Here is a 20,176-nt window from a genome sequence, read left to right as displayed (position 1 = left end):
GCTTTGTGCTTTGCTGTTTCTGATTCCTGTATTGTTCTAAGGTTTATAACATCGATGCAGTGATCCATGTATACATAATCTGATTTGGATTAAAACTGCAGCAGTCGGTAACAGAGGCACTGATTTGGGTTCTTAAATTTGTCCAGAATTACTTCTTTGCATGCAGCGCAGGTTCTGCTCATTATCCCTCTGTCTGTGTAAATCCGTGATCCACACCAGTGCTAACCTGACAGAGGGGTTGTCAGCACTCTGTAAAGCCATGCTGAAATAGGACAGTAACCCAGATCTTAGAATTCTTAATTGTGTTATATTCCATATGTAGCCAAACACAAAATCCCACTGGGACTTGGTCTAAAATATCAGTTTTATTTTTAATTTCAAAATTGGTTTACGTTTTGCTGCAGAAGATATTGAAATGGTAAAATGAGAAGGAATGTGAGAAAATGTTGCAGGCTGACCTGTCTTATTCAGAGTCAAAATAAAAATTTTTGTTCTTCTTATTTACTTGTTTTTAAATAAAACCTAGGGGAGCAAGTGAGAGAGCCTTAATTTTGTTTTTATTTGTCGCTAAAGAAGAGAAGAGCTCTTTAATGGAGAACATGAATAATTTAGTATTTCATTATGACTCTGGTGAGCATGGTAACTTGACAAAGAAAGTTGTGGGTGTAATTTCTAACAGCATAGAGACTGAGCTCCCATACCCCTTTCAAAAGCAAGCCAGAGCCCCTGTTGGAACCGTTTTACACTGCTTGCAAAAGAAGACACTGCCTCTGTGAGTGGGGCTTTGGCAGAGGTGGGCATTGCCACCCTGCCAGTGCAGGATCTGTCCTTGCCGCCTGTCTGCTGAAGTGACAAAGGGAGAAGCTTTTGTCCTGCTGAAGTTCCCTCCCTTGGCATTATCAAGGTTTGATTCATATGGGTGTGAAAGGAAGTAAGATCTATTCAATTTGCTTGATTGCCTCCTTGCATCTCTCTTGAAAGTCCAAGAATAGGTGGAGTAGTGATTTTCCCTTTCCACTGTGGTAGCCAGTGTTTAAAAACAGGGGAGTTGTTCTTCCTTGGGTCCTGGTTACTACACTGCCTGGAAAAGTTTGCTGCTGTGTACACTGAACCAAATTATTTTGAACTCTTTCAGTTTTCTTTCTTTGCTCTTTTTTTCTCATGTAGTAGCAGGGACCCTGGTTATTGTGACACATTTCATGACATGATCTTTTTGGATGCTTGACAAGGATCCAGCTGTGGAGGCCTTTGTGGTAGTAGGCCTTCAAAATTTTGCTTTTGTCCATCAATATTTTTACTTCAGGTGAATGCTGCTGTTCTTAGCAATAGCTCTTGTGTGTCTCGTGCTGTGTAGAAAGAGTATTTTAACTGCAGATATTGCTTACAGGATATGGGAAATCAGAAAACTTATTTCAACTCCTAACAGCCTGATAAGTCTCAAATCAAGATATTTTCAGGAGAGGAGAGTTTTGCCTGTATTTTTTTTATTAAAACCCTCAGTATTAAAAAAAAAAAAAAAAAAAAGGAAAAGTTCACCAAACTGTCCTCTAGCATTTCTTCCTACATTGAATAATTTCATAGCATAGAATAAGAAAAGCCTGCTTTCTGGTATGCTCATGGTCTTCCTCTTTTGGCTCTTTGCCATCTGCTGGGTTGCTGGTTTGCTGCCCCCCCAGATTTCCATACCCTGACCAGCCCAGAGACATGAGTGATTGTGCAGGAGAGGAGGTGTATGGGCTGGACAGACACCCAGGTGGGGCTTGAGAAGTTGTCTGGAAATGTACATTTAGACTGATGCCAAGAAGTAGGAGATAAACACCTAATCCACTTATTGTACTTACCACTGTCCTTCTTGATTGGGTGTAAATGAGATTAAAAGTTCCCTGAGGAAAGGATTTTCTGCTTTTTTATAGGGACCTGATATTAATATTTGTTTTGTTGTTTTTTTTTTCAATTAAGTTTGCACATACAGCTTTCACGTGGCACTGAATTCAAGCAGCAGGAATTTGTGCATTGTTTTCCTCATGCCTGAAGATTCTAAATCTGTGAGAGGCTTTGGCTCAGCACCTCTCAGGCTGACCCATTTGCGGGTGCCCTCAGGACCTGGTGTTTCCACGCCTGTGCAAGTCAGTGGCACAGGTGATGGGCTGCAAACAGGGAGGGGGAAGCTGAACTGTGAAGAGGATATGTAGGAAAAAGAGTGGAGCTGAGTGAAGCCAATGGGGAAAACTGGTATGGTAAGCTCAAATTTTCCGCAGGAGAATGGGAAGCTTTCAGCATTGCCTCCGCTTCCTGTTGAGATCTGCGCATAACTCTGCTCCCCCTGTAATCAAAAAGGCTGATTTTTAATACATGGGAAATTCTGGGCTCAATAGAAGTGCTTTTAAAAAAAACTGTTTGTTAGAAGTAAAAGCAAGTACAGAAGGACCTCGGCCAACTAAACAATTCACTCAAGTGGCTCTTACAACATTGAGGCTCACTCTTTTCATTAGTTGGAATGAAGGAAAATTTAAAGTAGTTGCCAGTGCTCACCCAGCTAGAGAAATGCAGATTACTCTTTTCACTTTCCAAACTATTTATATTCAAAGCTGCCCTGGGGAGGAGAGGGCAAAACTGAAATGATGTGTCATTGCTGAAATTACTAAACTTCATTCTTTTTGCCCATTTGATTTAGGCTTTTTTTTGTGTTTTCCAAGACTGTTTCAGCTGACTTCTGGTGAACAGGTGAAGAGTTTCCCAGAAAAATCTCCATGTCTTACAGTCATATTAATCTTAAATATTAATTAATTACAGCCATATGAATCTTTAAATTATTAAATCTTGACATAATTTGGATTCATTTTTGTATTCCTCTGGCTTAGGTTAAGCAAATGATCCAAGGATATGCTACAAAATACAGTTATGTGCAATCAAGTCCAATTGATTTGAGATATTAATAAAGCAATTTTGTATTTTATAATAGTTTTTTTTTTCCATCTGTGAAAGAGAATGTATTCACAGCATGATATTGAATATATATTGGATTTTTGTCATTATATTTCTTCTCATGAGTGCTATACCCCGCAACTGAGGAGGACAGCAAGGGCCAGTGTACACTTCGCTGAGGGCAAATTTTGCCCTTTACAATAATCTGAAGGACTGTGGTAGGATACTGGATGTGAGATTTGAAAGCCTGTCACTTTGAAGCTGTCAGTTCTACACTATATCACAGTGCTTCAAATGATCAGGTCCAGGTCGTATATTAGTCTAGGTTTATTTTCAGTAAAAGAGAAAAAAAAAATTCCAGCGCTGGTACAATATTACAAATGGATCAGATAAAGAGAATAGTCCCACATTCTGAATCTAACAAACGTGTGACTCTTGAAATGCCTGTGAAGTTTCTTTTAAACCCCTCCATACCCTGTATGCAGGTTTGCTTATTAGTTTTAAATAGGGCACTTGGTCTTCTTACGTAGACTGTTAATTGGACTTAGAGCATTTAGCCTTTTAGGCTGCTAGTTTAATTACGGTAATGTGTAAAAAGTATCAGCCTGCTTGTCTATGCCAACGAAATTTGTTAACGTCAGTCGGGTTCCCAATAGGCTGCTCCGTGTCTAAGGCAAATTCCAACAGCAATGGCATTAGCTGTTTTGGCCCAAACCCCATGAAATGATTAAAAAATGGAAACCAGACTGGCTTTCAGTTCCTGAGAGCTAAGTGGCCCCTGCCATTAACACTGGGAGACATGAATGAAGAGCCATTCATTTGAGTCGTATTCTTGTGCATGAACAGCATGCTGCAATCTCCAGGGCTGGCAACATGTCACACCCTTTGTTACACTAAACCAACATGAAATAAAACTGGGAAGCCTGAAGTAAATAGGTAGTCGATAGAGAAGGTTTTTGTGTGCATGGTAAGAAAGACATGGGTTGAACTACTGGGTTGTGTGGCTGAAATAGGGGAGGTTAAGAACTACTTTTTTAAGTTTTGGAGAAGTGAGGGTATGGAAGAACATGGTACTGAAAGCAAGCAGGAACAAAAAGGTGAATTTGAGAGCTAACTTAGGAAAGCAGGTGTGTAGAACATAGTGCCTATTAACTTTTTAAAGTTTGTATTTCTAATGCTTATTTTGTGTATTTCTCATTTCAGATTGCCTGTTTGGTTCCTGATGACCTGTTTGAGTTATACAAGAGGTTGAAGTTTGAACGAGGTGTGAAGCTTTTTGTTTCTATTTTCTTCTCTTTTGTCAGTGGAGGCAGCCCGGTTATATATGGCGGAGACTGAGCCTGTTGAGTGAGTTAAGGAAGAGACAGAGAAGATGTCTTTGCTTTGAAATAGTTTAAGAGCAGTCACTAGGTCTGACTGTGTTCCACAGACAAATTTGAAATTCTCTGTTTTGCAAAATCAAAAAAGCAGCATCTTAATGAATTACCAGACTTCTCCTCAAGCTTGTGGGCAACACTCTCAGCCTGTGTGCCTGGGGCTCCATTGTTCTTCCGATGGCATGTTCATCTTGGGTGCTTGAGCTGGTTGTACTGGTAGAACTTGTCAAGGCGCTAGAGGCACCTGGTGCTGGCCAGGGCACACAGTCCTTTTACACATCCAAAGGGGTCGTCAGAGCTTCTGGGGGACACATATTCTGAAATGCAATGTGAATTTTTGCAAGCATCTCTGCAAAATAGATTTGGTTATGTAGAAGCCTCATGTGTGTTCATCTAGTAGTTTTTTTTCCCCAAGGAATAGTAGGTCCACTTGTTCCTGAGGAAGGCCTACTTTGTAAAGAAGTTTAAATCTGAAAGTCTCACCGAGGCCAAGCTTTCCTATGCCCATAAGTCACTCTTCTGCATCAAGAGATTGTTCCTTGACAAGGCTGAAGAATAAACTTGCTATTTAAAGATGAGATCCCATTTCTGGTTTTAAAGACTGTCACCAGTTTGAAAGTTTCAGCTGGAAGGTGCAGTGTTTTTCAAAGAACTCAGTGCATGGTAATATGCAGAGTGGTGTGTCTGAGACACTGCCCCACTCTGCCTGTTCTCAAACTTTCCTTGAAAGACTGTATTTATATTCTTGCTCTGCATGCCTGCTTAGATGTAATGGATTGGCAATGCAGAGGTCTGTAAAAATTAGGCAAATTAATGCACTTGAAAAGTTGGTCGGGTAGAAGAATATATAGGTTTTTACAGAATCTCATCTGACATGAATCCTTGTGAATGACCACAAGGTAGAAAAACTGCAAAATACTCAAATATGCCCCAGAGTTTATGGGCAACTGCAGATTGTAGCTATGATTTTCAGGCACTCAGGTAAAAAAAAAAAAAAAAAATCCCAAACCCCAAACCTTGCTTTTATTTTTTATTTCTTTCTCCTGTTTTACCACTTTCTTGTTTATTCTTAGGATTTCTTATGAAGTCTCTCCAGTTCATAAGCTAAGTGGCTTGTCTACAGTCCTAGACAATGGAAATCAGAGCTTGTTAAATCACCATATTAAAGGGTTAAGAAAAAGAGACTTTCTTGCAATACATTAATCTGTTTTTTGTAAAACCATTTTTAACTGAAGACTCTGAAACTATTGATTTCCTGGTATCTCTTCCTCTATAACTAGCCAAAGCTGAACTCATGATCTTTTGCCCAACTCACTGTTACTTTTTTTTTCCCCTGCCTCCCACACAGAGAAGTCTGAAACTTGTCTGTTTTTTAAATCCTTCTTTCCTTTTCTTTCTTGCCTAAGTCTGACAAATCCTCTTCCACCTCTGCTATCTCTCTTCATTATTATTCTAAGATCTGTCCTTGCTCCTTTATGATAAAACTGGCGTCCAAGCAGCAGACTTAGACATAGCCCTTTTACCTTGCCTTTTGGCCCCAGCAATAAATCCAGCTTACTGATGTCTGGGAACAAAGATTCCTGCTAGCTAAAGCTCTGACCTGGACAACCAGCACTAATCCCAGTCTTAGCCAAGACCTTTTGCCTATCCTGGATTTAGTGCTGTCCCCAAGGCTGACCTTTCTGCACTCATCAGTGGGACTTGGCTTATTGGCTTCTGCTGGCCAGGAGCTCCATTCTCAGACCTGAGACTTACCTGGCAAAGCCTGTCTGCCCTGGTCTGACACTCTTCTTCTTGAACTAACAATAAACCTCACTGATGGCATCTGCAGGGGATGAATTCTGACCCAGAATCTGTCCAGAGACTCCTTCCTGATCTTCAAGTGATTGGTCGAGCCCTTCCAGACATTTTCCATTGTGAGATGAACTTTGAGGAAAATTTGGAACACCCCAAGAAGGTCTTATGTATCCAAAAGCCATTTCTCCCATCCCCCATCTGTGTTAGCTATGTTAATAGAATATATTTCTTCTCATTTTCATTGCTTTCTTTTTTTAATGGGTCAATAATATTGTGTGAAAACATAGTGAGAAGTAATTGGTATAGAATGGTGTATCTGTAGACAATTGTTAAATTTAATAATAGATGCACTGATAATATGCTATTCTCTTGTGAGTTTTGTGTTCTTAAAATGCAAATGTGTTTTTAAAAAGAAGATTTTTTTTGCATATCTGTTAACTTCTCTGCATCCAGTCAGGGCTAAGACGCAGAGCTTCTGTGAAGCATATTTATTAGAAAAACAGTAATTGCTCTACAACTATTTAGGATGGTCTTGATGTAGTCAACAGAAGTAAAGAAACAGAGGAATGGTAAGTGGTTAGGGCACATGCATTATGTTTGTTTCTGTGACAGTTACTCAGTAGGCTGAGTGGTAGATGAAGAGAATCTCCGTTTTATGCCTGACTCAAAAGTAGTCTGTTTTAAATGGAGATTTCTGTGAAATACAGCCATAGTCTTATCCTTCCAGTGAGTACCTCTTCTGAGCCAGAAATTATTTTCTTCAGGGTGCTATATTCCCCCTGTCTGCCACCCACATCTCACCTGCTGGCTTGCATTTTTTATGAAAACTGGCCAGATCCATGCCCAAAACTGGCACTGTTTGGGAAGGCTTTTACTCCTGAGAGTGGAGGGAGCTGTGACTGAACTGGCTGCAGGGAAGCAGAGGAAAGGCTAGGGAGAGAAATGGCCCTAACCAAGAGATGGAGCAACTTGCCAGAGCAGGATGATAGCCTCTTTCCCTTTTTTGGCTGTGCCTTTTTAGTTTTTTCTGGTTTCACTTGTACTCCATGGTAAACCAAACAGTATGAGACAGCATGGATTGCAAAACACCATCTGTAGGTTCTTTGTAAAATGGAGGAAGTAGAAGAGGAGGGACTTTCATCTCTTGCATTACATCTTGCTGCAACAAATTAATAAAAAACAGGTTTACAACCCAACTCCCCTCCTCCCAGTGATGTCAAAACCAGACATTCTGTATTTCACCCAAACACAGGATAGTGGAATTTAGGTTTCCAGAGCTGAATTTTCAACAGAAAACATGCAGAACCTATTGTGTGAAGGATTAAATTCAATAGCAAGTACTAGGCCATAGTCTTACCCAATTCAGAGTTTCTTTTAAGAGACATCAAAGGAACATTGAGAAATAAAAATTTCTCAGTCAGGACATTACCTTTTAAAATATGTAAACATGAAAAGTTACTTGATTTGCTGTGGCTCTCTTCTCCCTACTAATGAAGCTGAGAACTAATTTGTTTTTGCTTTCATTCAGTAGAAAGCAAAATGTTTGTTTGGGAGGTAAAGAAGGTATGTGCAAGACAGAGAAAAGAATGCAACTAGATCCATGCAATGGCTGAAGATAGATGGTACAGGTGTTTTGCTGTCACTGCCTAAATTGTAGGTGACAACCTTTGCATGGAAATAGAAATTCTCTACATCTGTTGGAGCACTCTGACACAGACTCAGAAATTACCCGGAGTCAGAGCACTGTATACCTGTGTGTCCTGCAGCCAGCAGAGAAGATGAACATCCATTTATGCTTTCAGCAAAATTTGCCAAAGAACATATATATGAGGTCCTTGTGCAGCTTTTTGTTTCAAGTGGGACAACTAATTTTATCTGCTGGAGGTACCTTGTAATGGCTGGAGGTACCTTGTAATGGCTTTTGCTACCTCACAGTCAGGATTTCCAATGACTTCAGAGACATCCCCTCCATCTATTTATTTTCAGTGGTGGTACCAGAGAGCTCCCAGGGAAGGAGAAGGGGCAAGGTAGCTCCTGCAGGCATGACAGCCCTTTTCTGGGGAGGCTCTGCAGGGTGTGAGTGTTCAGTTGCATCTCATGGAATTGAGTAGCAAATGAGCAACAGTGAATATGTCCCAGCTGGGTTTTTGTTGCAAATTCCTTGAATAAAGATTGGGAAGTGAGAGAGAGGATCAACATTTATCGTGCTCTCCATGTGGTGATGACTGTAACTCAGTGTCTACACCCTAAATCTTGACTCCTGTAATAATCCGATACCAGACAGATAGTAATGATATGATAAAGTGAATATTAACTGCAGTTTATAGATAGAGAAGAATAAGTAAGGCATGGAAAGTGACCTGACATTAATTTAATTACAGTTCTTCTGCTGTTTATATGGAAGTTACTGCATGGCTTGCACATGTCAAAGACATGGAGTGGCCTAGTGTTATAGAAGACACATGCTTCTCAGCAAGCAGCAGTTAGGTTCATATTTTATAGGAACCTCCCTATAAAAAGTCAAGGAACACATTCTTTGTAGTGTATTTCTATTGTTGCAATGCTTTCAGTGCAACTGCTTAGCAGAGCACAAATGCAGACCTGCCTCAAGAAGAGAAGGCCCAAATGCCCATGGGCGTGGGTGTGGAGCGCTTTGGCTTCCACACTCTTGTGCAGAATTGGGTGTTGTATACCTAGACACACGTCACTGAAACAAGAGGGGGACTGTATAAAGAGTTTTATTTCTCTCTCTGGTGCATTTCAGAAGTCCACTTGGACCCCCAGAGAACATGGTGCCCCACAGCCGACTGCCAAACAGTGTGCCACATCGCACCGAGCGAGTCGGGAGCACCGGTGCCAGTGGAGTGCCCCACCTGCCACCTGACCTTCTGCTCCTCCTGCAAGGAGCCGTGGCATGGGCAGCACCTGTGCCAGGAAAACCAAACGACTCCAATGCCGACCGAGCAGGGGTAAGATGGGAATCCACAATGGCCATGCCGTCTTTTGGTTCTTTTCATCATGGGGCCTAACATCGGGTTCATGGATCAACTTCCTTCTAGGTCCACAGCTTCAGCTCAGAGACTGTCCCTCTCCTGGTGTTTCCTAAATACAATTCCAGTCTAAATATTACTTTAAATGATACATTTTATTTTTAATACTTAATATTATCTGTGTACTTGTCAAGCTTGGGTTGCAATTGACTCTTCTAAAAGGTGAAGCCCTCCAGGACTTTAAATCTGCCTAAAGGCTTAGTTCACATGCTAAAATTATGACCTGTGCCCATACAAAACATCCCATATACCAATATTGCAAGATTCAAATTTTGCTTATACTGTGATTCAGAAATCACCCCTGCTTAATATTTATAGAATCTCTGCATAGAAAAATCTTAACTCCTACACAGTGTAAATTTCACTTGGAGTGAGAAGCCTGATTTATGCTAATTTTCTTTAAGTGCAAACAACCTGCAGTTCAGGTTGTAAAAGGCATTAATCTGTAGAGGAGAGACTTCTGTGTTTAAATTATGTCATGTCTTTGGCTATCCATCTTTGTTTTCAGAATCATGTTATGTTAAGTCATATTTTCAAAGTTTTCTATAATTTTTTTTTTCAATAAATGAAAAACTTCAAACCTAGAGCATTCTGCTTTCTAAAGACTCCATGGAATAAGAGTTGCCAAAAAGTTCTTGCTATGATTTTACTTCTCTAGGTGTGATCTCTGGCTGTGGTGGAGTTTAAGCCTATTTTATTGAGACAAGGATTACGAATTGCATAATCCAGTCCTGTTAAGTGAATTGTGCAAGGTCTCTGTAACAATGTCCTAAGTTTTAATGCTATAGGTGATTAATTGTGGGTGTACTGAGTGCTGGTTTTATATAGCATATAGGAACAAAGCAAGGGATTTTCACTTTTATGTGATATTAATAGTCTTACACTTGTAGTGAGTATGTTTCAGTGTATTGTACTGAAGATAAGAAGCTTCTCACATTGAGGACACTTAGGACAACAACATTAGATGCTCTGAAAAATAAGCACAATACACATCAGGCAGTGGACCTGAATACCAACAATTTTGTTCACATCTCACTTTAATGTTTCCTTACTTTTCTAGGTTCCTTATTGGAGCAGAGACAGAGGCGCCAATTAAGCAGTGCCCAGTTTGTCGAATTTATATTGAGCGAAACGAGGGCTGTGCTCAGATGATGTGCAAGAACTGCAAGCACACGTTTTGCTGGTACTGTCTACAGAACTTGGATGTAAGTGCTGCAGAAAAAGCACCAGGATAAATAATAATGGGGTTAGGGTTAGTCTGAGGCCCTGCGCAAGCTCTTTGTTAGTTCATTGCTATCCTAGTGAATTTCTTGGCTCAGTTCAACTTCTGACTCAGTTGCTTTCTCTCACCCAGTCCTTTTATTTGTATCAATATAGTTTTTTATTTCTTCCATAAAGGGTTATGGCCATGTCTGTGGTCCCATGTTAGTTCTTTGAGGGAAATGGGACTAATGTTGCTTTCTGGAGGTTTGTTCCAGCAATACCTTGCTCCGATTCCCTCTTCCTAAAAACAGTTTGGTTGAGAGTAAGGGAAATAGATGTCTTCCACCTGTTTCAAAAGGAAAGGACACAAAATGGTGTCTAAAAAATGATATGGTACTGGGTGAAGGGGGTTGTTCCATGGTATGGTGGGTTAAGGGCTCCCTGCTAGGGAGGACTAGGTCTCCTTTACTAGTCCATCTCTAGTGCTGTGTTTGCTGAAGAGAATGATTGGCTGTTAGGCTTGAGGATAAAAATGTTGGATCATGAACATGGATTGTGAAGTACATGTTGCTAGTTATTTCTCAAAGGTTGCAAACCAGTCTCAACTCGTGTGGACTTCAAGTATCCTAGCAGCATGAAGAGTCCTGGAAGTAATGCACTTTTATATATGGCAGCTTGCCCTTTTGGCACAGTCACCAGTAACAACTGTGGGAGTGTGAAAAGGACTTTACCAGCACTTGAAATAAAATGTTACGTGCTGCCTAGCTTTTCTTGTCTTTTCCTGTCCATAGACAGCAAACGAGACTTCCTCAGTCTTCATCCTTTACTTAGCATGCTAAACAGGTTTCCCTTAGTGTTATGTCCCCTTTCTCTGTGGGTGAATGTGCTTTTTCAAGATGAGTATTAGGGCTTGCCTCAGAGTACATGCAGTACATGGTGATTGCTTAACTCTGTGCTAAACGAGAAGAGTGTCAAATTCTCGCAGACTCTGCAGACATGCCCTTATAGAATTCTTGTCAGTTCAAAGGGAGAAAGAGAGAGAGAAAGAAACTGTACCTGTGTGATTCAAATGTAGTTTTATGAATGTGTGGGGGTTACAGGAGCTCCGGGCATACATGAAGGTAATACCTGCAAAGCCAGAGAGCAGAGCTGAAAAATGAAAGGGGAAGCAGCATCAGGTTACAGCACAGTGGTTTCGGGAGGGTAATGCAGGGCATGAGTCATCTTCTGAAGAAAAGAAGGGGTAGTTTAATAAGTATTAATGGTGAAAGAGAAATGAAACAGGATTTTTGTACTTTTTGTATTTTCCTGTTAAGTCTAAGAAGAGAACTACTGTGAAGTAGGTACAGCAGGAGAACAGAAGGTAAAATACTTCAGGAAGATGATCCCTCACATTGTTAGTTTTCAGAAATGCTTCTTGTTTTCAGTTCCCTTTATCATCACCAAATTATAGACCAGGTACTTGTGCAATTAGATGAAACTCATGTGCTTATGCTTTTTAAAAGTGGAGGAGGAAAGATGCTGTATAATAGCTCAGGTGCCAAACATATGCCAGTTTCTGAAACTGCAAGAAGTTACTCCAGGTAATATTTAGAAGACAGGTGAACTTGTCTGCTGGCAGCTGGCAATTTCAAAGCAGTGCCAGGAAGGTTGTGTTTTCACTCTGGTCTTGAACTTCTCCCTGCAGTTCTGTAATCTGCTCTTACAGCTTCTCCTTTTGTTTTTCAGAATGATATTTTCTTACGACATTACGACAGAGGCCCTTGCAGAAACAAGCTGGGCCACTCACGGGCTTCAGTGATGTGGAACAGAACACAGGTGTGTCCCTAGCCAGCTGGGCAGAGCTCTCATGCATATATGAAGCAACGAGATTTTAGCCTTCAGAGAAGAACCAAGATGATTATTTTCATCTTTTAATCTTTCTTTTTTTGTGACCTATGCTATGTTTATGCATGCACATGCTTTTTTTTTTTTTTCCATGCTATCTAAATATGTATTTTTCACCACCCTGTCTTTCAGGTTGTGGGGATCCTCGTTGGACTAGGTATCATAGCGTTGGTTACCTCCCCCTTGCTGCTTGTGGCATCTCCATGCATCATCTGTTGCATTTGCAAATCTTGCCGGAGCAAAAAGAAAAAACCCAGCCTGCCGACAACCTAAAACTCTGTGTCTTTTTGAGTCTCCATTTGTACAGCATATGTATGTGAGAAAGCACAATGGTTGTGTTTTGGTGCCATACCTACCAAATAATGCTCCCTTTTTTTTGCCAGTTCTTGGGATAAGTGCCTATTCTTTACAGGCTACTCTATCACTAACAAGACAGATTATTGTGCAGTACATGCAGTGTAGGTTTTTGCTTCCTGAAGAGGAAAACAGGACACCATTCAGTACTTCATACCTTAGTATGATCTACTGTTCAAGACTGATAGAACATTCCCATTTTCCATCAGCTGCACATGACCTGATCCTGCCGCACTACTCTGTCTTTGCAGATTCAGTCATTACTGTTGTGCTTGCTGTTGGTTTTTGGTGACACAGATTTCTCAGAAAGTTTTGGGTCTTTTGTGAAAGAGGGAGAGGGAAAAGCCTGATTAGGTTCTTCTGTCTGCTAGCTTATGTCCAGTTAAATGTAACAAACCATTCAGAAAATATGTTTGGTAGTTTCCTGTCAATTGGCTGCCATGGCATTTCTTTTCAGCATTGAAATCTGTTTGATTTTTGCCATTGATCTCAACTACAGAAGTAAAAAAAACAACACAACTGTTTCTAAGATAGGGCTCTCTTTTGAGAGACTGGACTACCTTGAGAAAGCTGCTATTTTTTTCACATCAAACATGACATATCTACCATGGAATATTAGAAATATGCATATTTCCCTATCATTGGACACGCCTTTTGTCAGTATCATGGGTGTAGCAAACTCACAGTGAAGGTAATATTGTAAGACTGTGATACAGTTCCCATTTTGTGCAGTGTTGGGATCTTGGTGGGTGTGTACAGAGTGGTGGCATGGGCACAGATATACCAAGTACGTATGGGCAGTCAGTGTATTTTTTTCAACAGTTTACATGGGGTGGCAGCAAGAACCCTGTTAAAAAGTTATTGAAACCAGGCTAAGCCAAGCCCTCCTTCAAAATCTTATGGACCTGCTGAAGTGAATACTTGAGAAATGCTGTGTAAATGTGACCTCCGTCCATTGGTGGGTATTTATTTCATCCTGCTCAAGGTTAACAAACTCTATTATTAATATTTTAGTTACTCTAAATCTGAAAGGCTGTCATTTAATAAGTACTTCATTTTAATTTGGTGCCTCACCACCAAACCAATTCAAACCCTGGTATCACTTACACCTGTATAAGTTCACTGAAAGCTCACTGAAGAGCTGGAATTACTCCAGGATCAGTCAGGAGTAGCTGAGATCAGACTCTGCTCCCTGGAGTTTATTTCCTTAATGGATGGTGCTTCTCACAACCGGGGCCGGTGGCGCTTTTGTTCTGGACTCCCATCTGTGCATTCTGTATCTGTGGGAACAGATGCAAGTTTGTACTGTATAACTGGTTGTAATTCCAAACCCCTTTCCTTAAGGGCTGCAGGGTTTGAAGGAGATGCTTAGTCTGAGTGTGGTGTCGGGCTCGCGCTCTGCCCAGCTGTCCCTCTCCAAACACACAGCGCAGGTCACCTGGAGAGTGATGCGAGGGTGCTGTGAGTGCTGTCTGTGTGTGGTGTTTGGCCGAGCCTCAGGAACTTTGCCTTCTTGGCAGCTGTATATGTGACCTTTTTTCTGTTCAACTTCACTCTCTGGTTACTGTAACAAAAGTGGCAGGTTATCTTCTTTTGAGAAAGTGTAGTCTGTTGAGCAGAGTAGCAAGGACAGAGGCCTTAAATGATACTGTCTCTTTTACTTTTTAATTGATTTCTTTTATAAATACTGTCTGACTTTGCTACCAGTCGTGGCTGGAGGGCAGGCAGTGCTTGCCAGTGTGAAAGGCTATATTTATTCTTCATCCTCAGCTTTGAAGGGAAGCAGAAGGGTAGACAGTACATTCTAAATACAGAGTGCAATGCAGGCAACTGCCATTTATAATAAATAAAGAATGTTTTCTGTATCTGTTTTCTTGAAGAGCACTAATGGTAGTGCATTGGGGTACTTGTGACAGATTAAAGTGTCCAGCCCTTGGCTTTGCACTATTTTTCTACCTATGTTTTTATGGCACTACTGTCATTTCCATTTTATTTATGAACTTGAAGTTGCAAGTCTTACTTTAACAAAGCCTCAAGGACAAAGATGTAGGAGCCGTACAGTCTCTTTAACCATAACCAGCATTGCAGTGTACCAATATCCATTGCATGTTGAAATTTGAGGGTTTTTCATGTTTTGTGATCTTACCCACGACCAATGCATCCTTTGCTAGTCTGGTTTCTTTCCTTGTCCTCTCCCTCTTTCTGTTGGCCTGTTTTTGCTAAAATGCCTATTGGAATGAAGGTGTCAGATCTTTTTTTCATGAATACTGTTGTGTTAATGAAACTGTCAGGTTTTTCCCTCTGCTAAAGAAATGCAGCTGAAGGCAGCTCTCTTGCACCAGTTTACGTGCCTGGTGGGCGTACCAAAACTGGTATAAATTAATCATGCAGCCTGGCAATCTCAGTGCCAGTCCAGGCATCTAAGAAATCTAGATGTGGATTGGTAGCCCAGGCTTTTGCTGGAGATCTTTACACAAAAACTGGATAAGGAGAGCATGAGCTACAGGCACCCCTTCCTTTGGCTGTGTAGGTGCAACAAGTGGACCAAGAAAGAAACTCTAGACATCTTCAGAGCTTAAAATTAAGGCTTTACAATGATTTTCTTTAAAAGGCCATGTCCAATGCCCCACGTATCCTGGCTTTTCACTGCGTGGGAATACTTGAGCATGTGCATTTAAGTAGACCCTGGCCTGGCCGAGTTAAGCATTACCTGCGCTGAAGTGCTGGGAGCAGGAAAGCCCTGTTGCTTTGTTTTCCAGAAGGCAGCTATTTTGCACCAACTGGCTATGCTCACAGAGTTTCCAGAGAAACATTTTAGTAGGAATCTTTTTACAGTGTTGGCTTTTGCTTTTGTGTTGCTTTTGTTTGTTTTTTAACTTTGTAAGAAACTTTAAAGTCACTTTATAAAAGATATATTGAAAGCATGACAAATAATACTAGTAATAATTAGGGAGAATGAAAGACGACAGGACTCTGACTACATCTGACTCTTCTTAATCAAGGTATCTGTAAATCCACTCTCCTGAGCTCCATCTGTGCGATGTAGTTGGTGCACAATACCAACTACCAGGCTTCACTGCTCTTCCCATCTCTCTTCTTGCCCCTGTGGCAGGTGGCTGGTGTGGGGGCAGCAGCCAGGGGAGAGCTCAGGGCTGTGGCAGTGCAGGTACCACACAGGAGCACATTACCCACCCTGGACTCATCACCAGTTTGTTCTTGGGCCTTTAACCACTGAGAGACATCCTGGGGGTTTTGGGCCTTTAATGTTACATTCACAGACATCTCTCTTGGAGAACAGAAGTGGAAAGTACTCCATTCCTTCTGAACCAGGAGCATTCAGACTTTATGAAAATTGGGCTCTAGGTGTTTAAAGGTCAGTTCCTAAACTTAAGAGACCAATCCTAGAAATCTGGATTTGTACTGCATCTGGCCACTAATCTCCATGGACACATATCATGTCATTTCCCAGCAGTCACTGGATCTGTGTCAGATACAGCTGAAGATGCTACTCAGCATTCCATGTCCATGTGTTAAAATGAGGATGATGATACCTGCTTTCAAATCCATCTCTTAATAAAAAGAAGATATTTGTCATGCTACAGCATAAGTGCATCTCTGCAGTGTTTATTCCAGAACTATAGTGGGTGTTCAGTGTTGTCCTTCAGTAAGTGATGGTTTATTTTTGGTGCGTGGGGTTACTTACCCCAAAGACGGGCACAAGGGGTAACAATAATGAATGTTTCTCAGTGCTTTAATGATGCTAAATGCTACATCTTGTTGTCTGTCCAGTAACACAGCATGAAGTCCAAAGATAAGTTTAAAATGTACACAAAGTTTACTTGAATGAACTAAGAGAAACTGGATATTTCCTCCATATTTGCATGAAGAAATAAATACAAGTGGACAGATACAACTGCATTTCCACAATGGGACAATAAAATCAACTTTTGGTCACTCCATTTTTTTGGTACCACAATGGGTGCTTGTACTGTAGTGCCTGCCACTTTAAAAATTTGAAATCTGTTTTGCACTGTAATCTCCTTCTTCCAGTCATTCTTTCTCAAACTAATTCCTTTTATGATCTTATTTTTCATCCTGTATTCCGGCCAAAGAGTCTTAGAGCAAAGCTAGTAGATATTTTCGTATGAGGATAAAAAATCTTCCAGCCATTTTCTCCCAGGTTTTAAAAAGAAATTTGATGCTGAGTTACCTGACCAAAGTTAGAAATTCCAGACTTAGCTTGTTTAGAAAAACTTACTGAGGCTTAAGAAGTTCTCTTGTAAGACCTAAATAAGGGCTGCTTTGTTAGAGCTCATAGATACGGGAGCCATACAGCTTTTGAGCTTCACAGAAGAGATGCTTCTATTGTTAAGCAGACTCCTTTGGAAATGTGCTGGGGGGAAAAAAAAACAAAAGAAACCCTACATCCTGTATATATATTTTTATTATATAAGTCAAAAATACTTCTCTTGTATAGATTCATAATTTAAGGACTCACTCTCTGGAGGCTTTCTAGGGTATACTTAACCAGGAAGATAATCTCATAAATATGCTGAGGCAGTTGAACAGAGTGTACTAGTTATAAAACAGTTGTCAGACATCTCTCACACATGAGTGTGTAGGATGAGATCGTAATTTACATGGCTCAAAATAAAGATGTGAAAATTTACCTTTCCTGGAAGAGCAAGAGTTGGTTCTTCTGCAGTCTTCTGGAAGGTTGAATTACTGCTAAGACTCTGGAGAACTGCAGTCTCATTTTCATTTTTCCTCTAGTTAGTAAAATAATGAAGTGAGAGCTGAATGATATTGCTGGACAGGAAGCCCAAAGATGTGTCAAGTGTCATGACACTCGTTTCTCATAACCAATGTGGTTTTATAATTTATTATTATAATTTATGCAATGCAAATATAATTTATAATTAGTAATTATAAAAGACTAAGGATGAAGTATCATTGCCTTTATCATAAGATACATTTATTTTAATCGAATTCATACTGGAAGGCTTTTCTCCTCTGCTTCCCATAGAGAAGGTCATGGTGCACCTGCAAAGTAAATTTCTGTGATATGATGCAGTCCACAGTAAATGTTTCCTACTATTTTGTAATTATATCAGAGGGTTTTTTTATGATCCCTCAAGTTCTTTGAATCGAGCAAATCTCTATTGTTAGAAAAGGTAATTTCCTAGCAATGAATTTTATTGACTGTCACAATCTGAGCTATAAAAGATGATACTGATTGGCAAGGTCCCCCAGCTTTTTAGAGGACACAATCTTATTCTTCTTCCTTCTTCCCAAGAAACTTTATCTTTTCTTGGATGAAAATTAAGGATGTCAGTTATCTGCTTATGCCTTCTGGATGTCCAGACAGAAGCTGCAGCTTCTGGTGGCCATGTGCCGGGAGATCCCCGACACGTTGAATGTGCAATGCTGCAGCACGTGCGCAATGAGTTCCTTAAATTTCAAGAAGGTGCCTGAGCTTTATGGCTTCCTGGGGCCCATGCAGTAGATGTGGTGGATGTGGTGCACAAGGGACTCGGCCAGGTGAGGATTTAAATGTCACCAGTTCTATGGCACATGTGCTGGGCCATCTCACCATGTTCGAGCGTATCCTGGATCTTCATCAGGGGCCCTATCTCAAGCTTGCCCTTTCCATAGCTACCAGCCCACCTCCAAAATGCCCCAGAACCCAGAGTAAACCTGTTCATTTTCCACGTCTCTTGCTGCTGGCCTGGTCCAGTTTCACAGAAGCTTCAGTTGACATGAGCTATTTGGAGCTCAGCTGGTCTGATAATTTACTTTTCCCTAATGAGCAAGGCTTGGGAATGAAGAGAAGCAGAACTGTTCCACACGCTGGTATTGGCATCACAGGCACCAAGGGTTGCTGTGTGAGAGCTCTTTTGACTGCCCCAGCATTGCTTATTTCTGAAAAAAGGCTGTGTTTAAAATGTGTGTAGATGGAAGTGTCCAAGTCTGACACTGGGTGTGTTTGTGCGTGTGGTGTGAATCAGCGGCAGCCATAGACCCCTGTCCTGCCCCTCGCAGATTTTACATTCTGTTTATATGTTTTTCTATGTTTTTTCTTTTCCTCTGGGTAATACACTTTCTTCACCACCTTTCTTCTGGTGAAGGGCAAAAGGGTTTGATCTTTGTAAGATTTGTTAAAATATTTTTGTGTTTATAAGAAGAAAGCTGACGTATAAAGAAATAAGTGCTTTTGTAAATTTTTTTTTGTGGTATGATTCAGCATTTAAATGTTTTACAGATGCAGTTTTTTGCACTCTCTCTGCATATATTCATAAAAATTATATTTATTTTCTGTCTTTAAGGTTTACTTTGGGGTTTTTTCTTCTGGTGTTATAAAATGCAATATGTGCAACATTAAAAAATCAGTGTAAAGACATCATCTCATTTTGTTGTAATCTTCAACTGCCTTTAAAAAGATAACATAGAAAATTTATGGAAAGAATTTGAATACATCAGATGTGGTTAATGGAAATTTTGAGGATAAAAGAAGGTAAAAGAGCTGGATCAAGAGTCTTGACTCTTATTTACTTTCTCAAGAATAATTGCCATTAAAATCCTTTTAGAGAGCGTGGGGCAGGATCTGGATGAGCCCTGGGAGTTGCTGCAGTGACCTGCAGACAGCAGTGGTGTTTGCTCTCCATAGGTGGGATGCAGGATTACTAAAGATCTGCTCCCCTGCGAAGTCTGGTGGAGACTGTGGCTTGGGAGCTACCAGGAGCTGGAGCTACCCCAGGAAGTGGATGTGGGATGTGTGGCAGGCTACATAAAGCAAACTCTGCTGCTTCAGAGCCCCCTTTCTCTTCACTTGCTCCCTCAGCCCTGCCTGTCCTGCTCTGAGTTTCCAAAAGACCTGATGGAAGGCTGAATCCTGCTGTGCATTTCCAGACATCCATGCTCCTCACACTCCCACATCCTGCAGTGCTTACGAGAGACAATCACAGCTGTGGTTCTGAGTATCACACACGAAGGCGATGTTTATGTTAAATATTTCTAGCTTAGCTACAATTACTCAGCATCTGAAGGTAGGATTTTCCAATTGGTTGACACATCCTTGAAAACCTTGTGTGTCATTTGTGGGGCTTTTCACCTCAATATAGTATCTGAAAGGTCTCTATTTTTTTTGCCTCAGAGAACATGTTTTCAGGATGAAGATTGAGGAGAATACCACCATTGTCACTTAAAGCTCAAATTTTGGTCATGAATGTACATTTTTTTCCCCCACAAGTTTGCTTAGAGTAAATTCAGCACTGATACTATTCCACTTAAACATTTAAAGTAAAATTTAAATGTGTGTGTTCAAGACTCTGGTCTTGTGCAACAAAGTGGACTTACCAGTCCACATATTAACAAAGGTGATGACTTGCAGCAGACTGAAGATTTCCTGCACAGCACTTTTTCTTCAGAGGATCTTGCTGATTACTGAAGAACCAGCTTTCTGATAGGAATGTGTCCATTCTGTCAGACTTGTGATGGACACCAGCTGCTGGCAGCCAGTGTGCCTGTTACCCTGCCAGCCTGCCAGCTGCCAGTGGTGGGCAAACTGCCCGGCTTCCCACCTGG

General features: G+C 40.8%; 1 protein-coding gene across 3 annotated transcripts in view; it reads left to right on the top strand.

Annotated features, from left to right (window-relative positions):
- Nucleotides 1–17,266, top strand: part of RNF144B (ring finger protein 144B) — a 93,965-nt gene extending 76,699 nt beyond the window's left edge. For all 3 annotated transcript variants that reach the window (XM_053944638.1, XM_053944655.1, XM_053944647.1), the window contains exons 4-8: nt 4,129–4,189; nt 8,863–9,067; nt 10,209–10,353; nt 12,080–12,169; nt 12,371–17,266. In XM_053944638.1, the coding sequence (XP_053800613.1) occupies nt 4,129–4,189; nt 8,863–9,067; nt 10,209–10,353; nt 12,080–12,169; nt 12,371–12,511 (642 nt within the window). In that variant the 3' untranslated portion in view covers nt 12,512–17,266. The remainder of the gene's footprint in view (nt 1–4,128; nt 4,190–8,862; nt 9,068–10,208; nt 10,354–12,079; nt 12,170–12,370) is intronic.
- The last annotated feature ends 2,910 nt before the right edge of the window (nt 17,267–20,176 follow it).

The sequence above is a fragment of the Vidua chalybeata genome, chromosome 1 (genome assembly GCF_026979565.1).
Source record: "Vidua chalybeata isolate OUT-0048 chromosome 1, bVidCha1 merged haplotype, whole genome shotgun sequence".
Taxonomy (NCBI): domain Eukaryota; kingdom Metazoa; phylum Chordata; class Aves; order Passeriformes; family Viduidae; genus Vidua; species Vidua chalybeata.
Note: the sequence above shows the minus strand (reverse complement) of the source record. Positions and strands in the feature narration are given on the sequence as shown.